The 26,993-nt window shown below is 40.1% G+C and overlaps 1 protein-coding gene across 1 annotated transcript in view; it reads left to right on the forward strand.

The window, feature by feature from the left end:
* Positions 1-26,993, forward strand: part of GRM3 (glutamate metabotropic receptor 3) — a 220,301-nt gene that overhangs the window by 179,900 nt on the left and 13,408 nt on the right. Inside the window, exons 4-5 of the mRNA XM_060632366.3 lie at positions 14,447-15,513; positions 25,992-26,166. Coding sequence (XP_060488349.1) covers positions 14,447-15,513; positions 25,992-26,166 — 1,242 coding nt within the window. The remainder of the gene's footprint in view (positions 1-14,446; positions 15,514-25,991; positions 26,167-26,993) is intronic.

Genomic DNA, 26,993 nt, shown 5'->3' on the forward strand with positions numbered 1-26,993 from the left:
AAGAGGAAACTAATTCCGGCTTTTGTTCATAACTAAGCAAGTACCTGATCTCCCCTCCCCTGTCCTCCTTTTCTGATATTACAGCTAAAATCCTGAGCAAAGTCCAGAAGCCAAGAAGGCTCTGGATTCCAACAAGCCCTAAGTGGCTGGATCACTAGAGCAGATTCCAAGCCTACTAATCCAAATATCCTTTCGTACGAGTGGCAAATGGCCAGTCTTCCTCCCCAGCTGCTACAGGTGGGACAGAGAGCCCGCGGGAGGGTCAGCACTGCTAGGCAAGTGCCACCCAGTCTGTGCAGCCTGCAGACTGGCAGCGCACAGGTGGCCGTGAAGCTGGCCCCTCGGTCAGTCGGTCACTGGGAGTAAAGGAGCCTCTGCCTGTCTCTTTGAATTACAGTGATTATTGTCAGTGAGGGAGAGACAACCCAGTGAACGTCAGCTGCCGCCCATCAGATCTGCAGATTCTTCTCGTGGAAGAGAAAAGTATTTGGGGAAAGAATGGAAATTAAGGAGGAGAGGGCTAAGGCTCAAACATGACCCAAGAACAAAAAGCATTACCCTTTCTCCAAATGGTATTATTTCAGGAAAACTGGACAGACCTTCTGCCCAAACTTCTTACTCCACTGAGCTATCAGATTCCATTATCAATAATTAATCCAAGATAGCCTTTCATACTGTCCTTCAGCAGTCTCTTTCAATATGAATATCCCTGAAAGGCTTAACATCCACATAATCTAAAACTTTGCTGGGAATTGGTTTTGCTGCGGGCTACATGGGAAACTTGGGTATTGGGAACAAGAAGATTGCTGCGCAAAAAAAGAAAGAGGAAGAGGAAGTGGAACAGCCCCAAGGTTCTCTTGTCAACCTCATGTTGCATACCTGCTTGGATGCTGATATGAAAATAGCATTTTCTCCAGTGATTTGAAGGATGACTCTGGGTAAAGTCTTGGATGTTAACAATGCCCTATCCCTGTTTTTTCAGTAAAAATACCGTATGGGAAATGTGGGAATTTAAGCAAGAGAAGTATAAATGTAAACATAAATATAAAATCTATGATTTTATAACAGTTAATTTGGTGATACAATCCTAATATATTCCTTAAGCATAACTAGTATATAATTAATATATTAAGACATATATTATAAACATGTTATATGTGTTATAGAGTATGTAAGTACATATTATATATAAGTATATCTAATACATACAACCATTATGTTTAAAGGGATATGTTTATCTATCACCCAGTTCATTTTGTCTACCTTATGAATTTCACGTAATTGGAAGGAATGGCAATAAGATCTATATGAGCTAATATGATTTCTGAGGTTGGTCAATTTTTAGGAGTATTTTCTAAGAAGGCACAAGGTAACCAGATTTAGAACACCCTTGGGACCCTTATTTTTACAATAATTCAAAATAGAAATTATGGCACAAACTGAAGGGGAGAATTTTGTCATTACTTTCAAATTTGCCAGCTTAATTATTTCCCGTCGAACAGAAACCCTTTCGGGATGACGTGAGTTTGGAATTTCGTTAACAAGGTAGGGATGTGCACTTCACATCTTGTAGCTCAAAAACGCAGCCCCTCTCGTGACAACAGAAGACCGGGCTGTGTATATGCTATGGTGGTTTAGGAAAAACCTGACAAGCTAACAATAGACCTGCATGCTGGGAGGAGCAGTCATTTCTTTTCCCTTGTATTTTCTTCCCATGAGACTCCACCGAGAGCCAGATGCATGCCCATGCATGCATAAGGCAAGAGCATAGAAATTAATATGCCTCATCCAGAGAAATTTCAGTCACCTCGCGCTAAGCTGCTGGGCTCATCTTTGGAAAGTTCATCCTTGAAGGCTGAATAAAATTTCTGCTGTTCCGCTTTTTGTATAAAGTATCATGTTGTTTGCTTAAAAATGGAAAGTTCATTTTATTAAGCTTTCTCACTGTGATCAGGTTCTTCAGAGTATTAGCTCTGTTATTTTTCAAGTGTGCCTTTTTAATAGTTTGCTCTGCTGACTTTCTAGAAGTTCTCTGATGGGGTTTTCTCAGCCATTTTTACCTTCTGTCCGTATCATGTTTCACGGTTCTGCAGCATTTAGATCCTTCACATTGCAGGGCAGAAGTGATTCAGGGCAAAACAAGGGGGGAACATATGCCTTCTTTTTTTAAAAGTCGTGGATGGATATGTATATCTATCCAACTTTGAGAGAAAAACCTTTTTTTCTTTTTTCTTTCTTTCTTTTTTTTTTTAAATATGTGCTCTACTACTCGATGTAGTCACATTAAAAACCTGAGGACAGATAAAATTTGTCCTCAGAAGTCACAGTTTCTTTTCAGAAAATTGAAAACCTTTGATGAATGTTGCAAAGCTCCAGAATTGTTGGCTGCTTTGGTTTGTGCTGGGGATGTCACATTAAGTAGGAGAAAATTCCCACAGACCCTACTTAGTTCTCCCCACTAACACCAATTCTTGTTTTGAGTCTGCTCTCAAAGAGTATATGACACCTACCCCCACCACGTGCAAGCAATGGCTTCTTTCCTAGGAGGTGATTGACGGCCAGGAGGCATCCAGCTGAGTTGACTAGTTTTTCAAAAAAGGGATAAAAGGAAAAGCAAGGAGATGTGTATGAAATCGGGTCTGTGGCGGAGGCGGGGATATAGTGGGGACAGGTTCAGTAAAGTTATCATTATATGTCCAAAGGAGAGGACTTTGAAAGAGAATTGAAGGACGCATGTAACGGGAACTGTCTGTCGGGAGAAAAAAAGCTAGGTGACAGTAAACTCCATTTCATAACTCCATAAAGAATTGATCTGGCGCGGGGGGTTTCGGTTCAGCAACGAGTCGGAATTATCAGATTGCCTCTAGAAGTTCCAACATGTATTACCCTCGATGAGGATTTCTCCCTCTTGGTGGTGTTGACATCTGTGGCTGGATAACCGTTTGTCGGGCGGGTGTGTTCTGAGCAAGGAAGACGGGTTTGCAGTACCCGAGGGGAGGCCAGTACCCGCTGCGCGCCAGGGGCAGCCCACGCCCTGAGTCATGACAACCAAAAATGGCTCCAGACGTTGCCGCATATTTCCTGGGACCAAAATCACCCTCGTTGGGACTCTCTGGCCTAGACCCGTGGTTTTTAACCTCGGTGGCAAAGTGATAGAGTGAACCGTCAAAGTACAAGTGCAAAAGCCTATTTTCTAAGATTGATATTAACGGATCTCTGGTACGGCTCAGACCTTGATGTGGTTTTTAAGTTCTTAAGATGATTCTGTTCAGTCTAATAGGTGTAATCATCAGTTTAGGAAACAGGAAGTGCGTGCCACGTGCCCCGCATTGCCTTAGGGGATGAGGGTACGGCGGTGACTGAGACACGCCGTCTTTGGCTTAGAGAGGCTTAGGATCTAGTGAAGATATGGACACACAACGGCTACTTCTCTAATATGTTGTACTCGGTTTCCTTCCAGTTACATGTACAGGACACTGTACATCACATGTCATGACTGTCATCACAGAGGAAGAGCTGGTAGCCTGATGGCAGCGTTCAAGATAGCACCAGACTCCTGCCAGAATGGCTAAAACTCAAAGGCAGTAGCATCAAGGAAGTGAAGCAGATGGCACTCACACACGTAGCAGTTTCACAAAGTCGTGCTTCGATGTACATACACGCACTTGTACGCACACTTCACTGCCACGTACAGACTCACACGCACGAGCCCTTGTACACAGACCCTTCACTGCCCTACGCATACCAATACATACATGCACTTGTGCACGTTCATCACTGTATACATATACACACATATGTATACTTGTACACACATACTTTACTGTGTGTATGTATACATGCATACATACACTTATACACACACACTTCACGACTGTACATATACATACATATATGCATCGTTGCTTCCCCACATATACATACTTCACAGCTGTGTACGTATCCATACATATAAGCCCACGTACACATACTTCATCGCTGTATACATATGCATGTATACTTATACCCATTCATAAACACTTCATTACTATGTACAAATATATATGTGTATATATACATACACACACACTTCACTATGTACATAGACATACATATATGTACTTGTACACATACACTTCACCAATGTACACATGTGCATACGTCTATACACTCGTACCCACACACACCTGTAAGAGAAATGCTGTGTGTATAGAAACAGCCACAGCAGCATGTAGGAGATGCTCTCAGTGTCTTGCCCACACCGCTTAGCACTTGCTGTTCTCATATATGCCACTGGCTTCTTAGTATAAGCATCTGTGACTCTGCCAGGGAGCCTTCCCAGTCACGGAAGCATGCCCTGCCTGTGCAGATGAAAAGTGCCGTGAAGCTAACACCCCAGGAACAGCTGCCAACCGATGACAGACAAGAGCCGTCCCACCCAGCTAGAGAATAAGCTGAGGTCTTACGTCTCTACTCCAGTTCTGTGCTGTTTCCCAAAGGACTCCGGTGTGAATGAGATCCCCCGGCACTCACTGATGCACTCCGTGTTAGATTCTTTCCCTACTCCCCCCTAAAATGCCACATCAACTATTTGAACTCACATCTGCTGGAGGGTCTTGGGGTCTGCTCTGGGACAACCCAGTTAAAGACATAGCATTATTTATATAAGCTAAAGACATAATGAAAAGAAGAGGAAAAAAAAAAAAAGAAATGCCCATCAACAGAAGTGTGGTTAAATAAATATAGCACATCCATATAATATTATGCTTTAATAAAAATGAACCAACTGTAGCTTCTCATAACTACCTGAATGAATCTCGCCAAACTTAATTTTAAGCAAAAAATACTACAAAACAATATCCACTTTATGATTACATTAGTATGACCTTTAACATCAGGCAAAACTAATTCCTTGTTCTAAAAGGTATGATGGTGGTTACCTTTGGGAAGAACGAATAGCAATGAGGGGTCCGGGAATGTTCTATTTCTTAACAGCCACAGTATTACATGTATATCTTCACGTTGTGATGATTCAGTTCTTTTTGCACCACTTCTATATAGAGAGTTCAATTAAAAGTTCTAGAAAATCTAGGGGTGCCTGGGTGGCTCAGTCGGTTAAGCGTCCACCTCTTCATCTCAGCTCAGAACTTGATCCCAGGATGTTGAATTCAAGCCCGACATTGGGCTCCGCATTAGACATGAAGCCTACTTTAAAAAAGAAAACTATTTTTTTTAGAAAATCTAAATGTTCAACTTAGGGTCTGTGAGAAAAGCAGTAGATCAAGTAACAGGGAGGGTTGGAGTGGGGGAAAGGAGGGTAGAAAACGACAAGTAATAGCACTAGCTCACGTTAGAGAGATCACTAATGAAGGTTGGGGGCCACCATGAGACTTCGGGCTAAAATCAACAAACAAGCAGAGGCTGCCCTGAGCCCGATCTCTGAATTGGGAAGGAAAGGGACTAGAATCGCACTAATTTTCACTCACTGTGCCTCCCCCCCACTGCCCACCCCATTCCTCATTCTTACTCTGAGAATAGCTTGATCCTGGCTGAGCTGTCTTAAGTGCTGAAAACGTCAGCAATAACATAATGTGTTATGAAGAGAAACCAGCATAATGTGTAATGAAGCATTAGAAGCATAAGCCATGCTAACTTTTCAAGAGGACTGAAGAGAGTCCTTTTCAAAAGTCTTAACAACCTAAAAAAACAAAAAAACAAACAAACAAACAAACAAAAAAAACCAAACAGAAACATGTTCTTTCAGTGGCTTTTCTTGAACACTCACTTTCACTGTGTACCATAGGTACTTAACTGAGCATTTTTCATCTGAGACTGAGCACCTTAGACTGGAACTTTGCCCCAGCAGCTAGGTTCTGCTGATAAATATCCATGAGAAATGCATCACCAATTTTATTCCCAGTCAGTAGGTAAATTAATTACTGATAGCCAAGGATTCATTCGTATTCTTTCCTATCTTCCCGGTGTGTGTTTGTAAATGATTGCTTGCTCTAGGCAAAGGATTTTGATTTCTTTACCTCTCGACCTCCAAAAAGGTCTTTCAAGGGCGATGCCATTTTCTGTTTTCTCATGTATGTCTTTATTACAATTCATCAAATTAGCTCACTGAAACCTCAGTGATTTCTTGGCTGTAAAATGTTGTAAAATTGGAGCCATGTTGCTCTTAGTAGCTTTTGCAATCTTCATTAGTATTTATGAATGTGAACCCAGGCCGTGGCAGTAATATTCCCATTACTGAAAGCCTGTTAAGAACCACATTATTGTCTTACCTTAATTGGACTTCTGTCTGAGAGGAAAAAATAAAGAACTGATTTAATTGTCTCCTGCCATTGACCTATGATATTTTTAAGGCATGGGCTTGCCTCATCTCTACCAAATGGGCCCTAGGAGGGCTGGTCACCTTGGTCCTAAACTTCTCAAAAAAAAAAATCCATTAAAAACTGGGGTCAAAACTAATTGGATAATGAGCTGAAAGGAGAAGTCATTCTCCCAACTTGAGGTCACACTAGGCTCCTTCTGAAAAGTCAGGGGGACCTGGATTTAAGCATCTAGATAGTGAGGGACTTGAAATTAGATTTTAGAGGTTATAAATCTTTCTGAAAAAGAATTCTGCCATCTTCCCAGTTCTTTTTCCCTCCTTTAGTTTGGGTTCTTTCGTGCTTCAGCAACAACAAATGGATTGACTTTTCCAATTCTAACAACGTCTGTTCCATGGGTGGGATTCTACTTTCGAAACAGAAAACTCTGGAGAGTTTCCTCACGCCAAAGAACTATACGGCTGATCTCCACGATTCTGATTCACTGGCTTTATTTCCCAGATGAGCCATTGGACTTAGATTCAACTTTAAATGCATCGAGAAGGCAATGAGATCAGTACCCTAGAGCTACCAGCTGCTCTGTCATTGAAGTCGCTCCAGCGACATCTGAGAAGGAGCCCAGTTTACCTACCTGCCCCCTCACTACCCAGGCCAGTCATGTTTGGAAAAACCTCAGAAAGAGGACTGTTCTCCCTTGTGGAATATTTGACAGACGTGGGTCACCTTTTTCTTCTAGATTCTCCTTTTAGTCTTTGAACTGGAATACAGACACAGCAACCCTATATTCCAAACTACCAGGCCACTTCTGCTGGCAGTGGATCTTTGTTTAGAATTTATGATGTATTTATTAGAAATACTTCCACATATTGTATGTATTCAAATGATTTAGACCCTAGTCCGTACTTTGCTACATACTTAACAAATTTAGTGAAAGGTAAACTGGTATTAAAAAACAAAATTTCACCCAAAGTACTCGTTCACCACCCTCTTATCAAGCACTTGTTATAATACTGACAGAATATCATTTCCATAATTTCCTTTGCAAGCTATTGTACCTGACCTTGCTCAGTTATTCTTTCTACTTTTTTTAACTTTATAGCTTCTTTGTTTTTATCAAAATAATACACGTACATAATTTTTACACAAATTCAATAGGCTTATAAGAAAGAACAACTGTCTCTTGCTTTTCCAGCCACATGCATTCTCCACAATCACTCTGACTCTTTTGATAATGTCCTCCCTCTGTCTTTCTGGAACTCCTGTTGATTAAATGTTGAAATTCCACAGAGTATTCTCTAGCTTTCCTGTTATATTTTCTACTCTCATTCTCAGTATTTTTATCAAACTTGGAGAGTTTTCTCAAATATACCTTTCAATTTTTATGAATTTCTACTTCTGCTATTTCACTCCAAAAGCTCATTCTTATTCTCTGAATTTTCCTTTTTAAGACCATGCTGTGCCTAACTGATAGATGCAGCATCTTTTCTTGTCTCTCTCAGCACGTTATTGCTTTAAAGCATTTGCCTCTTGCCCCTTGTGCTGCCTTTATATACTCCAAGTTTCTTTTTCTGGTTGTTTTAGTCTCTCAGGTTAGAAGTTTACTCAAATGTCAATTTATACTTTCCTTTTCATATTATATTTTTAATAGGTAACACATTCCCATGCCTGAAAATGCAAAAAGTACATCAAAGAATTCAGTAAAATTTTCTCTCCCATCTTTGTCAAACATCTGCTCTTTTCTGATTTCCTGTCCATTGATAACCATGTCCTCACTTATCTCTCCAGAGTTCCTTCATGTACATAAAAGAAAATGAAGAGTCTTCTATTTTTCCATCTACATAAAAGATAGCATATTAAGGGGCACCTGGATGGCTCAGTCGGTTAAGCATCTGACTTCAGCTCAGGTCATGATCTCACGGTTCATGGGTTCGAGCCCCGCCTCAGGCTCTGTGCCGACAGCTCAGAGCCTGGATCCTGCTTCAGATTTTGGGTCTCCCTCTCTCTCTCTGCCCCTCCCCAATTCACACTTTATCTCTCTCTCTCCCAAAAATAAAACAAAATTTTTTTAAAAGATAGCATATTAAGTATTACAATATATGTACCACATTATACCTTGTTGGTTTTTTTTACATCTAATGGTGTGATTTTAAAATTTTTTATATCTCCATACCATGTGGCACGTAGAACGATTCCTCATTTCTTTTCATAGCTATATACTGTTCCATTTTTTCATTATTGATCATTTCCAATGTTTTTCTATTATAAACAATTCTGAAATAACATTGTGAAAACATCATTTGACACATATGCAAATGTATATGTAGGATACATCCCACAACTTGGAGATGCTGGGTCAAAAGTTGCAAGCATTTGTGATTTCGAAAATCTGTGTCCGGGTGCCCTCTATTGGAGGTACACCCATTTATCTACCCACCAGCAGTGCCATGAGGCTTCTCTGGAGACTCATTAAAAGAATACGTACACAAATGCGAAATAGTTCTAATGTGTGTATTAGTTTTCTACTACCCTTGTAACAAATTATCACAAATTTCGTCATGTAAAGCAACATAAATTTCTGATCTAACAGTTCTTGAGGTTAGAGCCAAAATGCATCTAAAGTAAGTTGCGCTTTCACGTGTTTTGTTAAGTGTATCCTTACTTTTTCATTGTGTGGTGTCATTTAAATGAAGTGGCCTTTTTCTGATTATAATTTGAATATTTAAGTTATTTATATTTTCTAATACATCTTAGCAAATCTCTTAGTAATTCATTACATCAACAGGAGCAATTGATTATAACTACGTGCTCAGTCCCCAAACGTGGTCATCAGGAGAAATAAGCACTTGAGATATTAGTCCCCTAGAATGACAAGATTAATGAATACATTTTCTTTGTGTCTGGAATAGCATATTCTCACATTTTAATTTTTAAATATTTTCATTATGAAATGCAAAACCAAAGAATATGCTGAACCCAATTCAATTTATGAAGCACAACAATAAAATAATCATTCATGAAAAACACTTCATCTGAACAAGAAGCAGAAGATAACAAATTGCTAACCACATCACAGCTCTTCCCTGTCCCATCCTTCTACATATCTCCTCCTCAGCCAATGCGCATTATCCTGATTGTGTCTTTAACATTCATTTGCTTTTTCTTAAGAGTTTATCACTCCTATATGTATCCCCAAATGGTATGTTCAGTTTTGTTCACCTCAGAAGTTCATAAAAGTAAAATCATATAGTCTTGTCCCACAATATTGTTTCTAAAACACATCCATCTTCTTTCTCATAGCTGTTGTTACTTTTATGGCACAACAGAATATTGTGAATAATACACAAAATTTCCTTTTGGTGCTGTTGGAAATTGGAGTTGTTTCTACTTGTGTTTCCCTTGTAAACAGTACCAGTAACATTCATCTGTGTGGTTTTGGATCATATGTGCAAGAATTTCTCTAGGTTACATGTGCAAGAGTGTGATTTCTGGGTAATAGATATGCAAATATTTAACTTTACTACCAAACTTTATGCTCCACATTTCTGTGTGTGGTTTCCTTTTGCTCTATGTATTTTGATGCCAGCTCTTTATGGAATGAAAGTTTATGTGGCTTTTATGAAATTCATCATATAGTAAATATTTGGGGGTCATACAATGTCTAGTTCATCTATTCATCTCTACTGTTGTAGTGGGAAAGCAGCCATAGATAATATGTTAACAAATGAGCATGGTTGTGTTCTCATAAAACTTTATTTATAAAGTAAGTAACAGGCAGAATTTAGCCCATGGGTTATAGTTTGCCAACTCATGCTCTACAAATACTTCAGTATAGATATTTCATTTTTAAATAATTTTAATAGCAAAATATTTTAGCAAAAAAGAAACACAGTAAAACAAATATGACAAAATATTAACAACTAGTTAACTCTAGGTGGTCCCAATAGTGTGGTTTTTAGTATATTCTCAACATTTCTGTAGGTTTGAAATCTTTCAGAATAGAAAGGTAGGGAGGAAAGAGCTGCTGAAAGCCTAAATAGATTCTGCCCCTCTGCTTTCAAATAGCCTCGTGATAAATAACAGCAACAGTCCGTAAAAGTAAGAGCTAAAGTACTTATTTATGATCTTTTAAAAATGTATTAATGGTCAACATTTTCAAACAATTAAGAAAAAACATGGGAATGGAAATGTTATTACTCTAGCCTCATGAGAAGGAAGCAATATCAGAATTCTTACGTTAACATTAAACTCAGTTTGTTTATTCTATGCTTACAAATCTTCCAAAATTTTAGAGACTCCTGTCATATGTTACCAATAAGTAAAATCTTGAATATTTTAACACGTTTTACATCAAAGGCAAGAACGTCAGATGTGTTATTAATTCTGTTAACCTCAGCTAGGCAACAGTCTGCCCCAATATTCAGTTGATGCTATTGGCTCCTTTCCAGAAAAGATTTGTAAGAGCAATGTTTTACATCTTTGGTTTTTATCCTGTTAGCTCACAGGCCAACAGTCTTATTAATAACCCTTTCCAACTCAGAACACACCAAATCATCAGTTTTATCATCTACCAAATATGTCACTTTTAAGAAATTTAAAAATATTTGTGAAAATAATGAAGAATTTTAAATAAGAATATTAAACATATTCATTTTACAAACTTTTCCAGATTTGCAATCTCACAACAACTGAACATTGGTGGAGATTGACTGCATAGGCAAAAGTAAAAAAGTTAGTAACACATCTGAGGTTGTTATATTTGATGTAAAATGTGTTAAAATATTCAACATTTTACTTACTTGTGACATGTGAATGGATTCCCTAAAAATTTAGGGAATTTTTATAAGCAGAGACTAAACATGGTTCGTTTTATGTAACATAAGAATTCTAATATTGATTCCTACTCCTAAAAATATAAAAATATAAAAAAAATAAGCCTTTCAACTCCTATTTTCACTTGTCCCAACAGATATTAAAGCACAGTCTACAGCTGTATCAATACAAAAGCAGTGTACCATTGTGGAAAGAGATCAAGGAAAAAACAAATAATGGAGTTGATTATCATACAATTTCGTATCTGGCGAGTGCTAAAAATCAGAGAAAAATAATCAATTTATTCTATATTTTTATATTACTTTGTTTATAATTTTAATTTACTATTTTCAGATTAAGGAGTGGAGTCAGAAAGGTTAATTTGGCTAAAGACATACAACTATTAAAAGACAGAGATGAGAATCACACATAAACCTTCTAAATCCCAGATGTGCCCTCATCTGTCACATTATTCTGCCTCACTGTAAGCTTGAAGCTGCTCCACGAGAGTACAGACACACACAGCCATGTGTGATGGGTTTGTGGAATGTGGCAGACAACTAGGGAAAGGTTAGTAAAGTTGAACTGCAGGTGAGAGGACAAAATCATTAAGAGAAAAAAAATCATAAATGAGGAATAAATTTGGCATATTGGACTACGCTCGCTAACAGATTTTATATGTGATCTGGATGGAACATTACTGGAAACCCCCCAACCCAGGCCCCCAGGGGCCCCTGTGAGCCCTAAGCAGGAGAAGATTACTTGGTAAATTGTAGCGTTTTCTTTCACCAACGACCCAAGTGACTCAATGAGGGATTCGTCTTCATCAGACATCTCACCCAATAAGGGTAAGGTGTTCCCATTGGCTGGAACAACATGAGCCCCAGAGAAGGTGGAGTGTAGTTCAGAGAGAAGGCTACAAAGACCGAACGACACCTGCGGAGCAAGACTGCAGTGCCCGCCAAATTCCATTTTCTCCTTCCGCAGCAGGGCTGTAGTGCGCTCATTAGCTAAACTGTATTTCTCGGCCCCTCTTGACGCGGGGTGTGGCCCTAGAACTAATTTCTAATGAATGAAGCGTAAATGGAAATTTGCACCACTCCCAGGTTTACACCTTTAAGAAGCAAGTAGGGGCGCCTGGGTGACTCAGTCAGGTAAGTGTCGGACTCTTGATTTCGGCTCAGGTCATGATCTCATGGTTGGTGAGTTCAAGCCCCCAGTTGGGCTCTGCACTGACTGCAGAGCCTGCTTGGGATTCTCTCTCTCTCCTCCCCTCTCTGCCCCTCCCCTACTTGTATGCTCCCTCTCTCTCTCCCCGCCCCCTCTCTCAAAGATAAATATTAAAAAGAAAAAGAAGCAGGTATACCTACTTCACATTCTCTCCTTCCACCGGATGGATACTGATGAGGAGGAGACCCAGCAAATTGGCACAGCCTCATGGTGCAACTTAACCTGGGTTTCCAACTCACCGTGTGGAGGAGAGACACCCACCAACCAACACCTTAGATGGTCTCATGAGAGAGAAGTAAACTTCCATTGTGTTTGAGCCATTGAACAATTTTGCGTCTGTTTACCAACACAGACAAGCCTATCCTAACTAGTGGAGTTTGTCCATCAGTAGATATCAGCAATATTCTTCTACATCCAATGAAATAAAGGGCGGCAGTGTGAAATAGTAGGCACGCAGGAGACCAAAGCAGGTGGCATAAAAATGGCCGATCGGAGTGGGAGGAGACCTTGGCAAGAGAAACATGATGAACACATAGCCAGAAGAGAGGAAACATAGATACTCAGAGATCTGCTGTTCTTGAATACTCGCAGAAAGCTGTAAGAAAGAGGTTTGAGGGCAGGTCATTTGGCCGAGGGTTACTAACACTGTACAGTTTGGAACAAACTTGAAAGCACTGTCACCTAGCTTCTGGATACTGCTGGTGTCTTTAAGGCATCCAGGCCATATGTTTACATGAATGAAAGCATACTATATATAGCATGAATATGCCTCAAAACATGAAAACATTAGGGTTAAAGGATTATGGGTGGGTTTCCATTTTTTTGTTTTTTCCTTCTGAATCATACGAACTTTTTTAAAGCATACCGTACGCAGCCACCATGGAAAACATTATAGAGGTTCCTCAAAAAATTACAACTAGAAACACCATATGATCTAGTAATTCCACTATTTGGGTATTTGCCCAAAGAAAAACAAGAACACTAATTCGAAAAGATATATGAACCCCTATGTTTACTGCAGCATTATTTACAGTAGCCAAGATATGGAAGCAACCCAAGTGTCCCTTGATATATGAATGGATAAGGAAGATGTGGCATTTACATATACAATGGAATATTACTCAGCTATTTACAAAATGAGATTTTGCCATTTGTGACAACATGGATGGACCACGAAGGTATTCTGTGAGGTGAAGTAAGTCAGAGAAATACAAATACCATATGATTTCACTTGTATGTGGAATCTTAAAAACAAAACAAACAAAAACCAGACTCTTAAATACAGAGAACCAGTGGTTGCAGAGGGGAGATGCATGAGGGATGAGGATTAAAGGTACAAAATGGGATTAAGAGGTACAAACTTCCAGTTACAAAGTGAATAATTCATGGAGACACAAGGTAGAGCATAGGGAATAGAGTCAATAATATTGTAGTAACATTGTATGATGACAGCTGGTGACTACACTTCTAGTAGTGAGCGCTAAGTAGTGTACAGGTTGTCGAATCATTATATTGTTCACCTGAACTAATATAACATTGCATGTCAATTACACTTCAGTTTACAAAAGCGGTTTAAAAAAGAAGCAAACCACACACTTCTGGTGAAAAACTTTACCTTCCTTTTGGAGAAAAATTCTTCCTATTAATTTTATATTTTCATGAAAACATTTCATATTTTGGGGTCTATACACCATCAATAAGCAATAAGGATGAGACACAAAGCTTTGCCCAATTCCTAGTGTGAACTCTTTGAAGAAATGAATATTTACACAGCACAGAGAATATGACTACATGTTTGCCAGCTCCCGTTACATAATAAGCTCCTTTGAAAGCAGGCTCTGTATTACGCTCATGATTAATCCTTGGCACTTGGCACACAGGAGGTATGCAGAAATGTTCAGTGGGTGAATTTATGAATGCATGAGTACTCTAGTAGCTTTTAATGTGTAAATTCAATGGTAGTAAGTTATTTCAGCCTCGGAATCCCTATTCCCTGTTATTTCAGTTTTCCTAAGTGTGTAACAGGAAGTAATTGATCACACCTGAGATGCCTCAACGGTGTTCTTTTTTTTCTTTCCCTTTATATGTCACAGCTCCATTCAACCCAAATAAAGGTGCCGATAGCATTGTCAAGTTTGACACTTTCGGAGATGGAATGGGACGATACAACGTGTTCAATTTCCAGTACGTGGGTGGCAAGTATTCCTACTTGAAGGTGGGTCACTGGGCAGAAACCTTATCACTAGATGTTGACTCTATCCACTGGTCCCGGAACTCGGTCCCCACTTCCCAGTGCAGTGACCCCTGTGCCCCCAATGAAATGAAGAACATGCAACCAGGGGATGTCTGCTGCTGGATCTGTATCCCCTGTGAGCCCTACGAATACCTGGCTGACGAGTTTACCTGTATGGATTGCGGCCTCGGGCAGTGGCCCACTGCAGACCTGTCTGCCTGCTTTAATCTCCCCGAGGACTACATCAGGTGGGAAGATGCCTGGGCCATTGGTCCAGTGACCATCGCCTGCCTGGGTTTTATGTGTACATGCGTAGTTGTGACTGTTTTCATCAAGCACAACAACACACCCTTGGTCAAAGCATCAGGCCGGGAGCTCTGCTACATCTTGTTGTTTGGGGTTGGTCTGTCCTATTGCATGACATTCTTCTTCATTGCCAAGCCATCACCAGTCATCTGTGCTTTGCGTCGACTAGGGCTGGGGACCTCCTTTGCTGTCTGTTACTCAGCCCTGCTGACCAAGACAAACTGCATCGCCCGCATCTTTGATGGGGTAAAGAATGGAGCTCAGAGGCCAAAATTCATCAGCCCGAGTTCTCAGGTTTTCATCTGCCTGGGTCTGATACTGGTGCAAATTGTGGTGGTGTCTGTGTGGCTGATCCTGGAAGCTCCGGGCACCAGGCGCTACACCCTCCCAGAGAAGCGGGAGACAGTCATCTTAAAATGCAATGTCAGAGATTCCAGCATGTTGATCTCACTCACCTACGATGTGGTCCTGGTGATCTTATGCACTGTGTATGCCTTCAAAACTCGGAAGTGCCCAGAAAATTTCAACGAAGCCAAGTTCATTGGTTTTACCATGTATACCACGTGCATCATCTGGCTTGCCTTCCTCCCTATATTTTATGTGACATCAAGTGATTACAGAGTAAGTCTTTGAATGGTTTCTTCTTTTCATTGTTCCCTTATCCTGCCAATATTTTGTTATGTAGGATTTAAAATAGACTTATTTCATCTCAGTAATTAGGTAGGTAATTGTAAATGCCATGATAAACCACCATATTATATATGGAAACTCATTCAATATGTTTTAAAAGCATCTAATTAGTGAGTACTATGTGCAAAGCATTGTACTAGGCACAGAAAGGAAGATAAATGTAAATGATGTGGTCATTCAAGCAATTTATAATCTAGTAGGAGGAAGATGCAACACACACACACACACACACACACACACCTCTAAAACTTTTAAGTTTAGAAAGTGATTCACCAGAGGGCAAGAATTAAACCACTAAGAACCTAGTGAGAATAATTCAAATAAGACACAAGAGAACCTGGCTACCACAGATTAATCTGTAAATTAAAATAGACTTGCAACATTAAGCCATTATCAGATCTAAACACTTTCACTCAAGCTTCAAATAAGCATCATTATGTCTCTAAAACAGATTAAAATGTAACGTGAATTTGTTATACATGTTCTACAACTTTAGTTCTTTTACATATGAGATTATGTATATATATATATATATATATATATATATATATATAATCCTTGAACTAGTTAAAAATATTACTGCATATATCCAAGTAACCTAATTAAGTCAGTATTCATAAAGTCTTTAGCAATGCATAGTTCAAATTTTTGGGCATCAATATAATTACCATCTCTTCTGAAAGACAGAGTTCATCATTCTACCATAATTTCTCAAATTATTGAAACCATCAATCAGTTACTTTTGCATTTATATTTCTGATTTTAGTATCTTCCAAGGAGTATAAGATTTTTTTTTTCACTTGAGGCAATTGGTTTTATTCTCCATATGTCTTAAGTTGACATAGATTAAAGTTTTCCAGGGGCATTTCCTTGTTATACCATAATTTCACAAAGTGCTTCTGTAGACTGTAACAATCCCCAAATCTTCTATTTATCAGCAATTCCTATATTACCAAAATTCTTGAACACTGAAGCTCAAAAAGAAGACACAGCTATTTAAAATGTGGCATCAAGAGACTAGCAAAGCTTAACATAGCTCATCTTTTAAATGATTTACAACGATGTGACTGAAACCATGGACTAAACTAAAGGAAGAACAAGGAAAATAAAGAACTTAAATTCAATGTTGGTGTAATGGTCAGGCATTCTAAGCCTACCTATAAAATTTTTTGAAAATGTGTCAGTAGAGAAATTATCAGAACTGAACAGCAAAATCAAGGGTCATATTATATGAGCCATGGGGGAATGTGAACCGTTAGTGAGGGGATTAAAATGGATAACTATAGTTAATGTATTTTAATGCTGCCACTTCTATCTTTTGTCTTTATGTGCACATCCACTTCTATAGATCTGTACGGATTTTTTTAAGTTCTTAGGAAGCATCCTCAGCAGACATGATTTAGGGTACTGGGACTGTGAACCAGTTACAATATTATTTTACCCTGGGTATATGATCTGAAACCATTCATTCTCAAAGAAGCTAATAAGAAAACAGAACAGAAAATACTACAAAGAATAAACAAATAGCATTATAAAAGTTTAATTTTATTGAATGAGTTAGCATTTATTTCTAAAAGACAGAAAAGAAATGACTTCTTTCCTTAACATGATAGCAGTATATAGGAGATCAAGTGACTAAGTGAAATTAACTGAAGATACCATAAGCTTCACCACATGGCATGAGGCAAATGGGGCAGAGGTTGTGGAGTGTTTTTTCAGGTCCATGCTAATTAAGGCATCCAAACCTGAGGCTTCACATACCCCTTACAAATAATACCAAGGCAAAATTTACAAAAGAAATGAAAAAGTAGAATGGAGCCTCCAACCCACTGGTTTTCAAATTTGACTGTGCATTGAATCAACTGGGTAGCTTTGAAAAAAACATATTGATACATGGGGCACAGATACAAGGATTCTGATTTAATTGGCCTGGGCCATGGCCTGGACATCTGGATTTTTCAAAGTCCCCCAAGTGACTAATTTGCAGCCAAGACTGAAAACGACTGCTTAAATCAATCATATGCTCTCAGTGTCTCACAGATGTCTTTAGTGTGGCCTTCACTGTTTTTGAAATTTTTTGAAATATTTGTCAAAATTAGAAAATTGAGGAATTTTACAGAAATATCCAGATTCTTGGTTTCTCTTAACAAAGTAAAACACGTGGACCCAAATTCCCGCATGCAACATTGAGCCGGACCTTAGTGTTTATTCCTCTAGACAGAGCACACAGCTACCAATCCCTGAATGCTTCCACTTGGCTCCCTTCCCTTGTGCATATGCATGACCCTGTAAGCATATGAATTTGAGACTGTTGTTTTAGGAATTCCAAAAGACTGAGGTGTAAAATTTCCCACAAGGAAACCAGGTGGTTCAGATAGAATGAGCAGAATTAGAGAAGTACCCATCCATTTACAGGCAGCTAGTAGGAATTTGGCCACCAAACAGTCAACAAGGTTTATGACTCAGTACTTTGCCACCTCTTGTGAATTATAAATAAATAAAGCACTTTTCTAGTCTTCAAAAAGCTTATATCCCAGATGGGAAAAAAAAATCAACAAGCATGAAAGAATTCAAAATCAATACAGAATAGTTTATAATTAAATTGGTGGTACAAGCTCTTAAATGCCTATAGGTTTGAAAGAAGAGTTGGATCAGTAAGAATGGTCTTTCCCAGAATTTCAAGAGGTGTGATTTCACACTGTACCTTGGTGGGAAACTGCAGTTACAGTGGTTAGAGAATATAGGGCATGTGGGGAATATTCTTGAGGCAAGACAGGAAATGAACCAAGCAGAAAAAGGTAATATTGGTTTTACTCAAGTAGAAAATGGGTTTGGGGGAGGGGTCTAGAGAGAAACTAATGGCAATTGGCCATGTGGTCAACTTTTAACAGGCAGAAGAATTCATTTAAGTAATGAATTTAAATAATGCATTTAAATAATGAATACAGGCTTTGAGGAATTGATATTTTTAAATTTTTACTTTCTTTTGGTTGGTTGTTTGCTCAGGCAAAAAGTGACATGATGAAACATAAGAGGGAAAAAAAGGAACTAACGTTTATTGATCAACTCTGAAACTTACTCTAGATGGTTTGCTTACGTGAGTTCACTTATCCTCATTAGCACCCTGAAAGGCAAATGTTATTATCCATTGGAAGGATGAGTAAACAAACTTAGAGGATAATTGACTTCCCAGGTGACACAGTTAAGAAACAGTAGGACAAGTTCTTCAGATGCAAATCAATGCCTTTCATATTACAGTACAGACTTCTCTGTTTTTAATATGAAGGATGGGTTTGAAAGAGTGGAGCATAGAACAAGCAAAACTAATTGAAGCTATTACAAGCATCCAAGACCTAGCAGGCAAGAACTTGGGTAAGAATCCAAAAATTCAAAGGATCTTTGATAAATTTCCAGGCCATCTCTTTCTGTATCACAAGATAGTGTAAGACTCAAACATTAAGCCATCAGGGGGCCAATCTTAGCTTACATGGTATAAATAAAGATTAGGTCATGTTTGGATATAAAGTTATCCATAAAGGAATTAATAGTAATTCCTGAATGTTTTGTTCATTTATGTCTTCCAAAAATATTTGAGCACTTATTATGGACCTTGGAGATACAGCTGTCAACACAGACACATCTCTCTCTTTTATAACTTACGGACTAGTGCAAGTGAGGGAAGGATACAGATGGAGAGTAAATAATGAACGGATGAAAATACAGGGTAACTCATGCTGTGGTTTAAGTGCTGTGATGGGAGGACAAGGGGGTGATGCCAATGCAGTGCTTCTCGAACTTTAGTGTGAGTACAGCTCATCTGGGCACCTTGCTAAGATAAAAGATTCTGACCCAGTAAGAAAAGAGGGGGCCCAAGATTCTGGGTTTCTGGCAAGCTCCCAGGTAGTAGAGATGTTGCTAAGCAAAGGACAGTACTCTGAGTATCGAGAAAATGGATTTTAAGGGGCATGGTGCAGAGGAAGCACTTTACCCACTGTAGGCAGAGACTTTGGAGGTCACTCTAGAATTCTGACAAGGTTTTAACACAAAGAAATTCTGATTTACCCATGTTGACTCTTTTGAAGATTAAAAAAATACAAATCTCAAATTCTTTCAAAACTGTTTGCCACTCCTGCTGGTGTCTATTTCGTAATACTCCACTAAAGGATGGGAAGGAGCTAGCCATGGGGATTTTATGTGCTAGTCAAAAAAACAGCAAGTATGAACACACCTAGGCCAAAAAAAACAAAGTCTCAGAAAAGAAAGGTATATACAGCTATAGTTTAATGAGTAGATGGAAGAGAGATTTTATATGCAAGGTGGGCAGGGAAGCTAGATCATGTAGGACTTTATAGGCCATAGCAAACTTTTAGATTTCAGTCTATGTGGAAAAAGAAGCCATTGAAATATTTTAAGCGGAGGAATTTAATGATCTCCTATTTTATGATCTCACATTGTAGTGGGGAAAATTAAGCTGCTGAAGACACTGACTTAAAGACAAAGGCAGAAGAGGGGAGGCCAGTTAGGTGGCTGTCATAGATGTTCCAGTAAGATGGTAGAATATTAGCAATGGAGATGGAAACTTCGAGAACCGTCAAAGGTTTTTACCCATCTTGCCATCTAACAAGTTAAACTGCCACGTGTTCAGGGATGCTGGCAGACGACCCAAGACTCCTGATTCGGATACAAAGGACTTTAGTACAGCCATCACTGTAGCCAGAGTGTCAGCATTTATGTAGGTGCCCGAAGGCCCAGTTTTCACTAGACAATGCAAAGTGGGCTTGCTGACCCATGCGTAAGCAGTCTTTGGATCAGGATGTGCCTTAAGACTGAGTATGTCATGGTACACCACTCTTAGCAATCCTATCCCTATTTAAAATGTTGACAGTGTGTTCATCATAGGTTTTCAGCATTCATTTTTATTTTCAAAACATATTGCAATAAAATATGATTTGCCTTAGTCACTGAGTTTTTGATGCTCCCTTAAAATTGCATCTCAAGAAGTGCCTTCCTTGCCTCATCATAGTCCAAGCCCTGCCGTCCCCCTAGCAGGTCTGGATAGGATGGTGAAATGGTTGTCTATCACCAACAGAGCATAAAAAATTGAGTTTTTTCCTCTCTCAAGTTTCCCTGCATGCTGGGTCTGGTGTCTGTGTGACTTCAGCCACCCTTGGGGATGGGGAGATTTTGGTCCTATCATAAGTACTGTTCTCTTCAAAGGAGCTAAAATCAGGGTTGGAGAATAAGGGAGGAATCAGCAGGGAGGAAGAGAGTAAGTCCATGCTAGTAAGTAAGGCACATTTGCTTTTAGTTTTAAGCATGCAAGCAGCTACTTTCAGCTCAATCTAACAAAGGTCCAATGTTTCTGAGCCCCCAAACCCTAAAGTGGATGGCAAGATCAGCATTACCGTCACTTCGTTTCAACTTCGGGGACCCCTTGACTGGAAGCCAGAGCCAGATAGCTTTCTGCCTGAGGCACGTGGTTTGTGCAGTTTAGCTAACTCAGCCTTGATACACACAGCAGTGACTGGTTTTTAAAGGAGTCCATCTTAATCCACGGCATTTGCTCTCTTGTGATGATAACATCTGTTAGAGTCTTGCCTGGTTTTCATGTAATGGCTAGGGGAGTTTTCCCGTGCTATAGCCAATTGCAAGAACTTATCTAGATTTCTTTGTGTCAGTTTCTCATTCTTTAGTACAGCCCCTTTGTCAGCATTTTACACCCAATCCAAGTCAATGAGAGTCCAAGTACTAGTCAGTGCCTCATCTATGGTTTTCCAGAGCATTTTTCTGTCTCAGGGAAATCCTGCAGAGAGAACCAAAGCTCCTTTTTTGCCACCAGCTTGTGCTGCAAAAACAAAACAAAACAAAACAAAAAACTGAGGGAACTCTGTCCTCTTGGAATGAATCTAAGTCTCTCATGAGAGACTACAGCAAGGGATGAGCCCTGAGAGGGCCCCGCTGTGCCATTATTCTGCGGCAAGCATTTATGCACCCTGCCCCCTCATCTCCTGGGAGAATCAGCCACAGTGCAGGTGATTCACCTGATGTCTGCCTTCTCTGAAGGTCCCTCCTTTTGTGTTCAATATGCGTGCGTGTCTCTGCAACTTTTATGTGAAAACGAGTTGAAGTTTCTGTCCACCCAGGACTTGAACCAGATTAGACAGGAAATCCACCCCACTCCCTAGAGGAGTTAGCAACAACTACGGCACTGGTCCAGCAGCTCTATCTGAACCTACTTCCAGTTACTCAGCCTCTAACCCCCATCCCAAATCCCCATCGTTCATTACTGGGGAATAAGGTGGAGCACTGTTTACTGCCTGGTTGGCCATAGAATTTGGTCAGCATGCTTTCTACTGATTCCCATGGACTTCTCTCACATTTTGTTATTCAGCCCACAAAGCCCTCACACTTCCTCTGTGAGAAAACCATTGCGATCCTGTTGCCAAAACTATCGAAGATTGTAGCATCTCAGATTTGACTCTACTTATAAGGTAACATATTAGCTTGCCAGAGTTTTGTTAATATTGATCAAAAAACTTTATGACTCAAAGCAATAGTGGTAGCCAGAGAGGATCAGCATTGGCTCTGGTTCCCTGAACTCCACTTCCCATGGGCTAGGCAAAGTGGCCCGTGTCACCACAGCATGGTCAGTGGCAGCGTTACGGGGGAGGCAATGTGAGGTTATGGAACCTGAACCTTTTGTAATGGATGATATTCTGGCTCTTTGCTCCAAAAGTAGACACTATCTCCATCTTCTAAGTCTCTTTGCCATACAAAGAAGGTCCAGAATCTCTTTACCGTGGAAAGAAAGTCCAGAACAGAGGCAGTCAGTGCCTGTGCTTGAAAGACATGCTAGAAGAGACCATAGAAAATTATATTCCAAAAGAACGAACAGAAGTTGCTATTGGACTGGATGTGTGGGTGTAAGAGAAAAGGTAAAAATCAAGGATGACTCCCTTTTTTGTGGCTTGCACAGCTGGGTGGGATTTTAGGTCACGTACTCAAGTACCTGGGGGAGGGCATCAAGTTTTACATATTAATCCCGATATGCCTATGACATATCCAGTACAGTATGCCAAGACAGCAGTTGAATATTTGTCTGGAAGCCCATAAGATAGGCTGGAACTCGTAATAAATACTTGAGCAACATCAACATAGGCGGTACTTAAGCCATGGAACCCAATGAGATGAAGTGAAGAGAAACCAAACTGGGGTCTGAGACACTCCAGCACTTAAAATTCAGGTAGAAGCAAAAAAGCCAACAGCAAAAACAAAACTAAGACAAGGAACTTTCAGTGAGGGAAGGATGTCAGGAAGCTAAAACGAAGGAAGCATGTCCAATGTTGCTGGAAGTTTGAGGAAGCTGAAAGCCGAGCAGCATGGACTAATAGGGTACAAAAAGGCAGAACAAAGAATTATAGGTAAATACAGACTTTTAGTAGTGTGACTTCTTACATTTTTTTAATGTTTATTTATTTTTGAGAGAGAGAGAGGAAATGAGCAGGGGAGGGGCAGAGAGAGAGGGAGACAGAGAATCCGAAGCAGGCTCCGGGCTCTGAGCTGTCAGTCAGCACAGAGCCTGATGGCAGGGCTCGAACTCACAAACCGTGAGATCATGACCTGAGTCGAAGTTGGATGCTTAACCGACTGAGCCACCCAGGCGCCCCATTAGTAAGTAGTATGACTTCTTAAAGGAACTGAACAATTGAATTTATGAGGCCAGTACTTCGGCTTTATAAAAATCTAAAAGGTTTCCAATCGAAACAAATATATTAAATAATATGCTACATAAACTATGACCAAAATGCATCTTTAGTTCTGGCACCCATTGCCCCTTTAGTAATTAGTGAGAGTAATAATCGCCCACCCCTGCATGGAAATCCCAGTGAACACATTCAAATACTGAGCATTCATCATATGAGGCTCCGTTCTGGTGCTGGGGATAGAGCAATAAATGAAAACGCTCATGAGTTTGGTTGGCCCATGAATGTGTGTGCTCTTAGGTAACACATGGTCCTACGATCGTCTTCAACAGAAAGTAGTCTCTATTAGTAAATCAAAATGCCTAGTCTTGTATAATTATCAAAACCATACCTTGACTTAACATTACATCTCATGTTCTCCTGAAGTCTGGCCTGCCTGGGGCAGAGAGCCTGCAGTGCTTGGCTTTTCCGTTCTTCTTATTCACACTCCCCATTTCACCAACTGGCCCTGGTCAGAGAGTAATAAGGAAGAAGCAGGACAGTTCTTATGTAAATGGATAGTTTTATGATCTCTGCAGTGTTTGTTAAAGACACATCCTTGGGATACCTGGAAGATGATTAAAGCGTGTTTTCATGCAATGTTCAGAAATATCCGGCTGGTTTTTTTCTCCTGCAGGTTCTTGAGTGAGTCCTATTCTGACCTGTCCCTTGTGGCCCCGTGCTCAGTCCCAGGGCACCCAACTACACCCGGCCGCCAGCCTCTTTCTAGGAAGGACTCAGGCTGCTCCAAAGGAGCACAAGACTACCCATGATGGTCTTTATAGTGTGGGACATCCAGTCCATGCACGGCACTCACACATCCTTTGCTTTGATAAATTCTTACAGTAAAGGGCTGTCTCAATACGGTAGCAAGTGTCTGTGCTCTGCCATGAAAGTAATTAACCTTTTCTCACCTCCTAGACTTCCAGGACAGGAATCAGGCTTCAAGCCAGGACATCTTCCTCCTGCAGAAAAGCCTCAAACATTCTGTGAATAGCCACATTGAAGCACTCCTCTCCAGGTCTCAAGTGAGGAGAAAAGCACAACCTTCCTTCAGGGAGGAAGGGTCTAGAACTCACAGCACAGCCTTTTTTCAAGATACCCTCCTCATAAAAGCCTCTCCTCCCCCTTGTAATGGCTTAAAGTGTGTGAGAAGCTTCAGCGTTATAGAATATTATTAGAAAAGGTTTCCTTGAAAGATGATACATTTGAACTTGTCCTACCCTCACTCTAGTATCTGGCACCTCTCATACTGGCTCCCCAGTCAAAAGTGAAGATGGAAGAGGATAGTTCTAAAGGAGGAGTTCAGTTCTGATAGTACCCATCAATACAAAAAAAAATTACGCCAGAAATCGGACCCGCTATAAATAACACAGTGATGGTTTATCAAGGCTTTTACATTGCAAAATTAGTGAGTGGGCTCCTTTCTGAGAAGCTGGCAAAAGGGAAAGGAGCCTGCAGTGTGGGGTCAAGTGGAGGGCACTGGAGCAGTTAAAAGGGACAGGAGCTTTAAAATAGGGTAGATTGTCCTTTTGGCATACAAAGTAAACTCAGAATCTGAAGAGTAATGCTACAGGGGTAACCTGAATTTTGTCTAGTCAAACCAGAACGCAGCCTTCTAGAGTTATGTGGCTTCTCCAGTTAATTGTTCAGTCTCAAGCTTTCTCTGATTAGAGAAGGTCAAACACTTGAGGGCATGAGAGATTATGCTATCTGGTAATAACATTGCCTGGAGCAAAAGGACAAAGAAATCTAAAATTACCCTAGGATTTACCATAGCTACTCTGAGTGAGACTGATAGAAGAAATAATTAATTTCCATTTTTTAGTACTGAAAACAATAAAATATGTAGAAGCTAATTTAGGATTTTCTAGAAAATCTGTGGGAGCTGAAGTTAGGACAGATGACGAGATCAGCGGAGATGAAGAGGGAAAGCAAAAGAATGAAAACAAGGCACGATAAAACCTAGTTCTGAGGGGTACTTTCACGGGAGGCAAAGAGGAAGCAGGTGCAAGTTCTCTGCCAAGAACAGACGTACGGAAGCCTAGAGAACAAAATGATTGAACAGTGAGTACCTCGTGTATCAAGATTCCAGAGGGTTGCCAATGAAATAACTTACAGGTAGCCCATAAGACAGTTGACAGTGTCTCACAACTTTGAGTGGGGTAACCAATAGCTGATGGGCAGAATTCCCAGCAAAAAAGAAAAAAAAGATGGGGAAATGTAAATGGCCCCTCAGATTTGTTCATGGTACACTGAACCTTAAACAAGCTAAGTTGAATGACTGAAACCATCAGCAATCTGGTCACTTCATCAGGGAATGTTGATATTTTAGTATTTAAGATTCTGACTTAGGTGGTTCTGCAGAAATGTCTTTATACAAATATAAAGAAGAAAAGAAACAAAACAAGAAAATCCATGTAAAGTCCTGGCAAGCACTCAGGAGCACCTAACACAAATGTGTTTGCTAACAGATCTTAAGCAATGTTTCCATGAACATCTCAAGTTCAAAAGATCTCATTTCATCATTCTATTGGTTTGGTTATACTAACAACAGAACTGTGGATGATTTGGGTTTTTGGTTTGGTCTTTTCTCAGTGTTCTTTTTAGTAGGTGACATGGTTGCATTTACAGCCAGACATTTAACTAGGCAACCTTTTCTTGTAGGTGCAGACAACAACCATGTGCATCTCTGTTAGCCTGAGTGGCTTCGTGGTCCTGGGCTGTTTGTTTGCACCCAAGGTGCACATCATCCTGTTCCAACCCCAGAAGAATGTGGTCACACACAGACTGCACCTCAACAGGTTCAGTGTCAGCGGAACGGGGACCACATATTCTCAGTGTAAGTATAGAACTTGGCAGTGACCCTTCCGTGAATAGCACTATAGCAGAGAGAAGGCTCAGAGGGGAAGCAATGAATAGGAATAGGCAAGGACAACCCATGTCCATCCCCCATGAACAATCTCAATTCAATTTAATAAGTGCTGGTTCATCCACTGTGTGTCAGGTAGTGTATGCTAGGTGCTAAGGATACAGAGGTGAGTGAAAGTCAAGGCTCCTGTTTTGATGGTACATACAGGCTAGCAGGGAACACAGACATTAAATCCATAACTGCACTTGGGATTTTTTAAATGTTTATTTATTTTTGAGACAGAGAGAGACAGAGAATGAACAGGGGAGGGGCAGAGAGAGAGGGAGACACAGAATCCGAAGCAGGCTCCAGGCTCTGAGCTGCCAGCACAGAGCCCGACGCGGGGCTCGAACTCACAAACTGTGGGATCATGACCTGAGCCGAAGTCGGACGCTTAACCGACTGAGCCACCCAGGTGCCCCCACACTTAGAATTTTTGACTGTGTTGTGGAGTCAGAGCACCTACTTCTTAGTCCTGACTCTGCAATCAATTCAATAGGAAACGCTGAGCACATCACTTTATTATTTGTGGCTTTACTTTACTCACTGGCCCAGAGGGTCGGCCTAGATTGGTGCTCTGCAGAGTATGTCCTGTGTCACACATGATAAAGGTGCTTCATGAAAAATTAAAAAGGGAAGATAACCAAAAATAGACGGGAAATGGTTCATCCTAAATACCCCCTTAGAAGTTTGAAGCAGCACCTTTACCATGAGCATGTTAGTTTTAAGAATCCCGAGAGCAAGGCAATCTGTTTAAC

Source organism: Panthera onca, chromosome A2 (genome assembly GCF_046562875.1).
Source record: "Panthera onca isolate mPanOnc1 chromosome A2, mPanOnc1 haplotype 2, whole genome shotgun sequence".
In the NCBI taxonomy this organism is placed as follows: Eukaryota; Metazoa; Chordata; class Mammalia; order Carnivora; family Felidae; genus Panthera; species Panthera onca.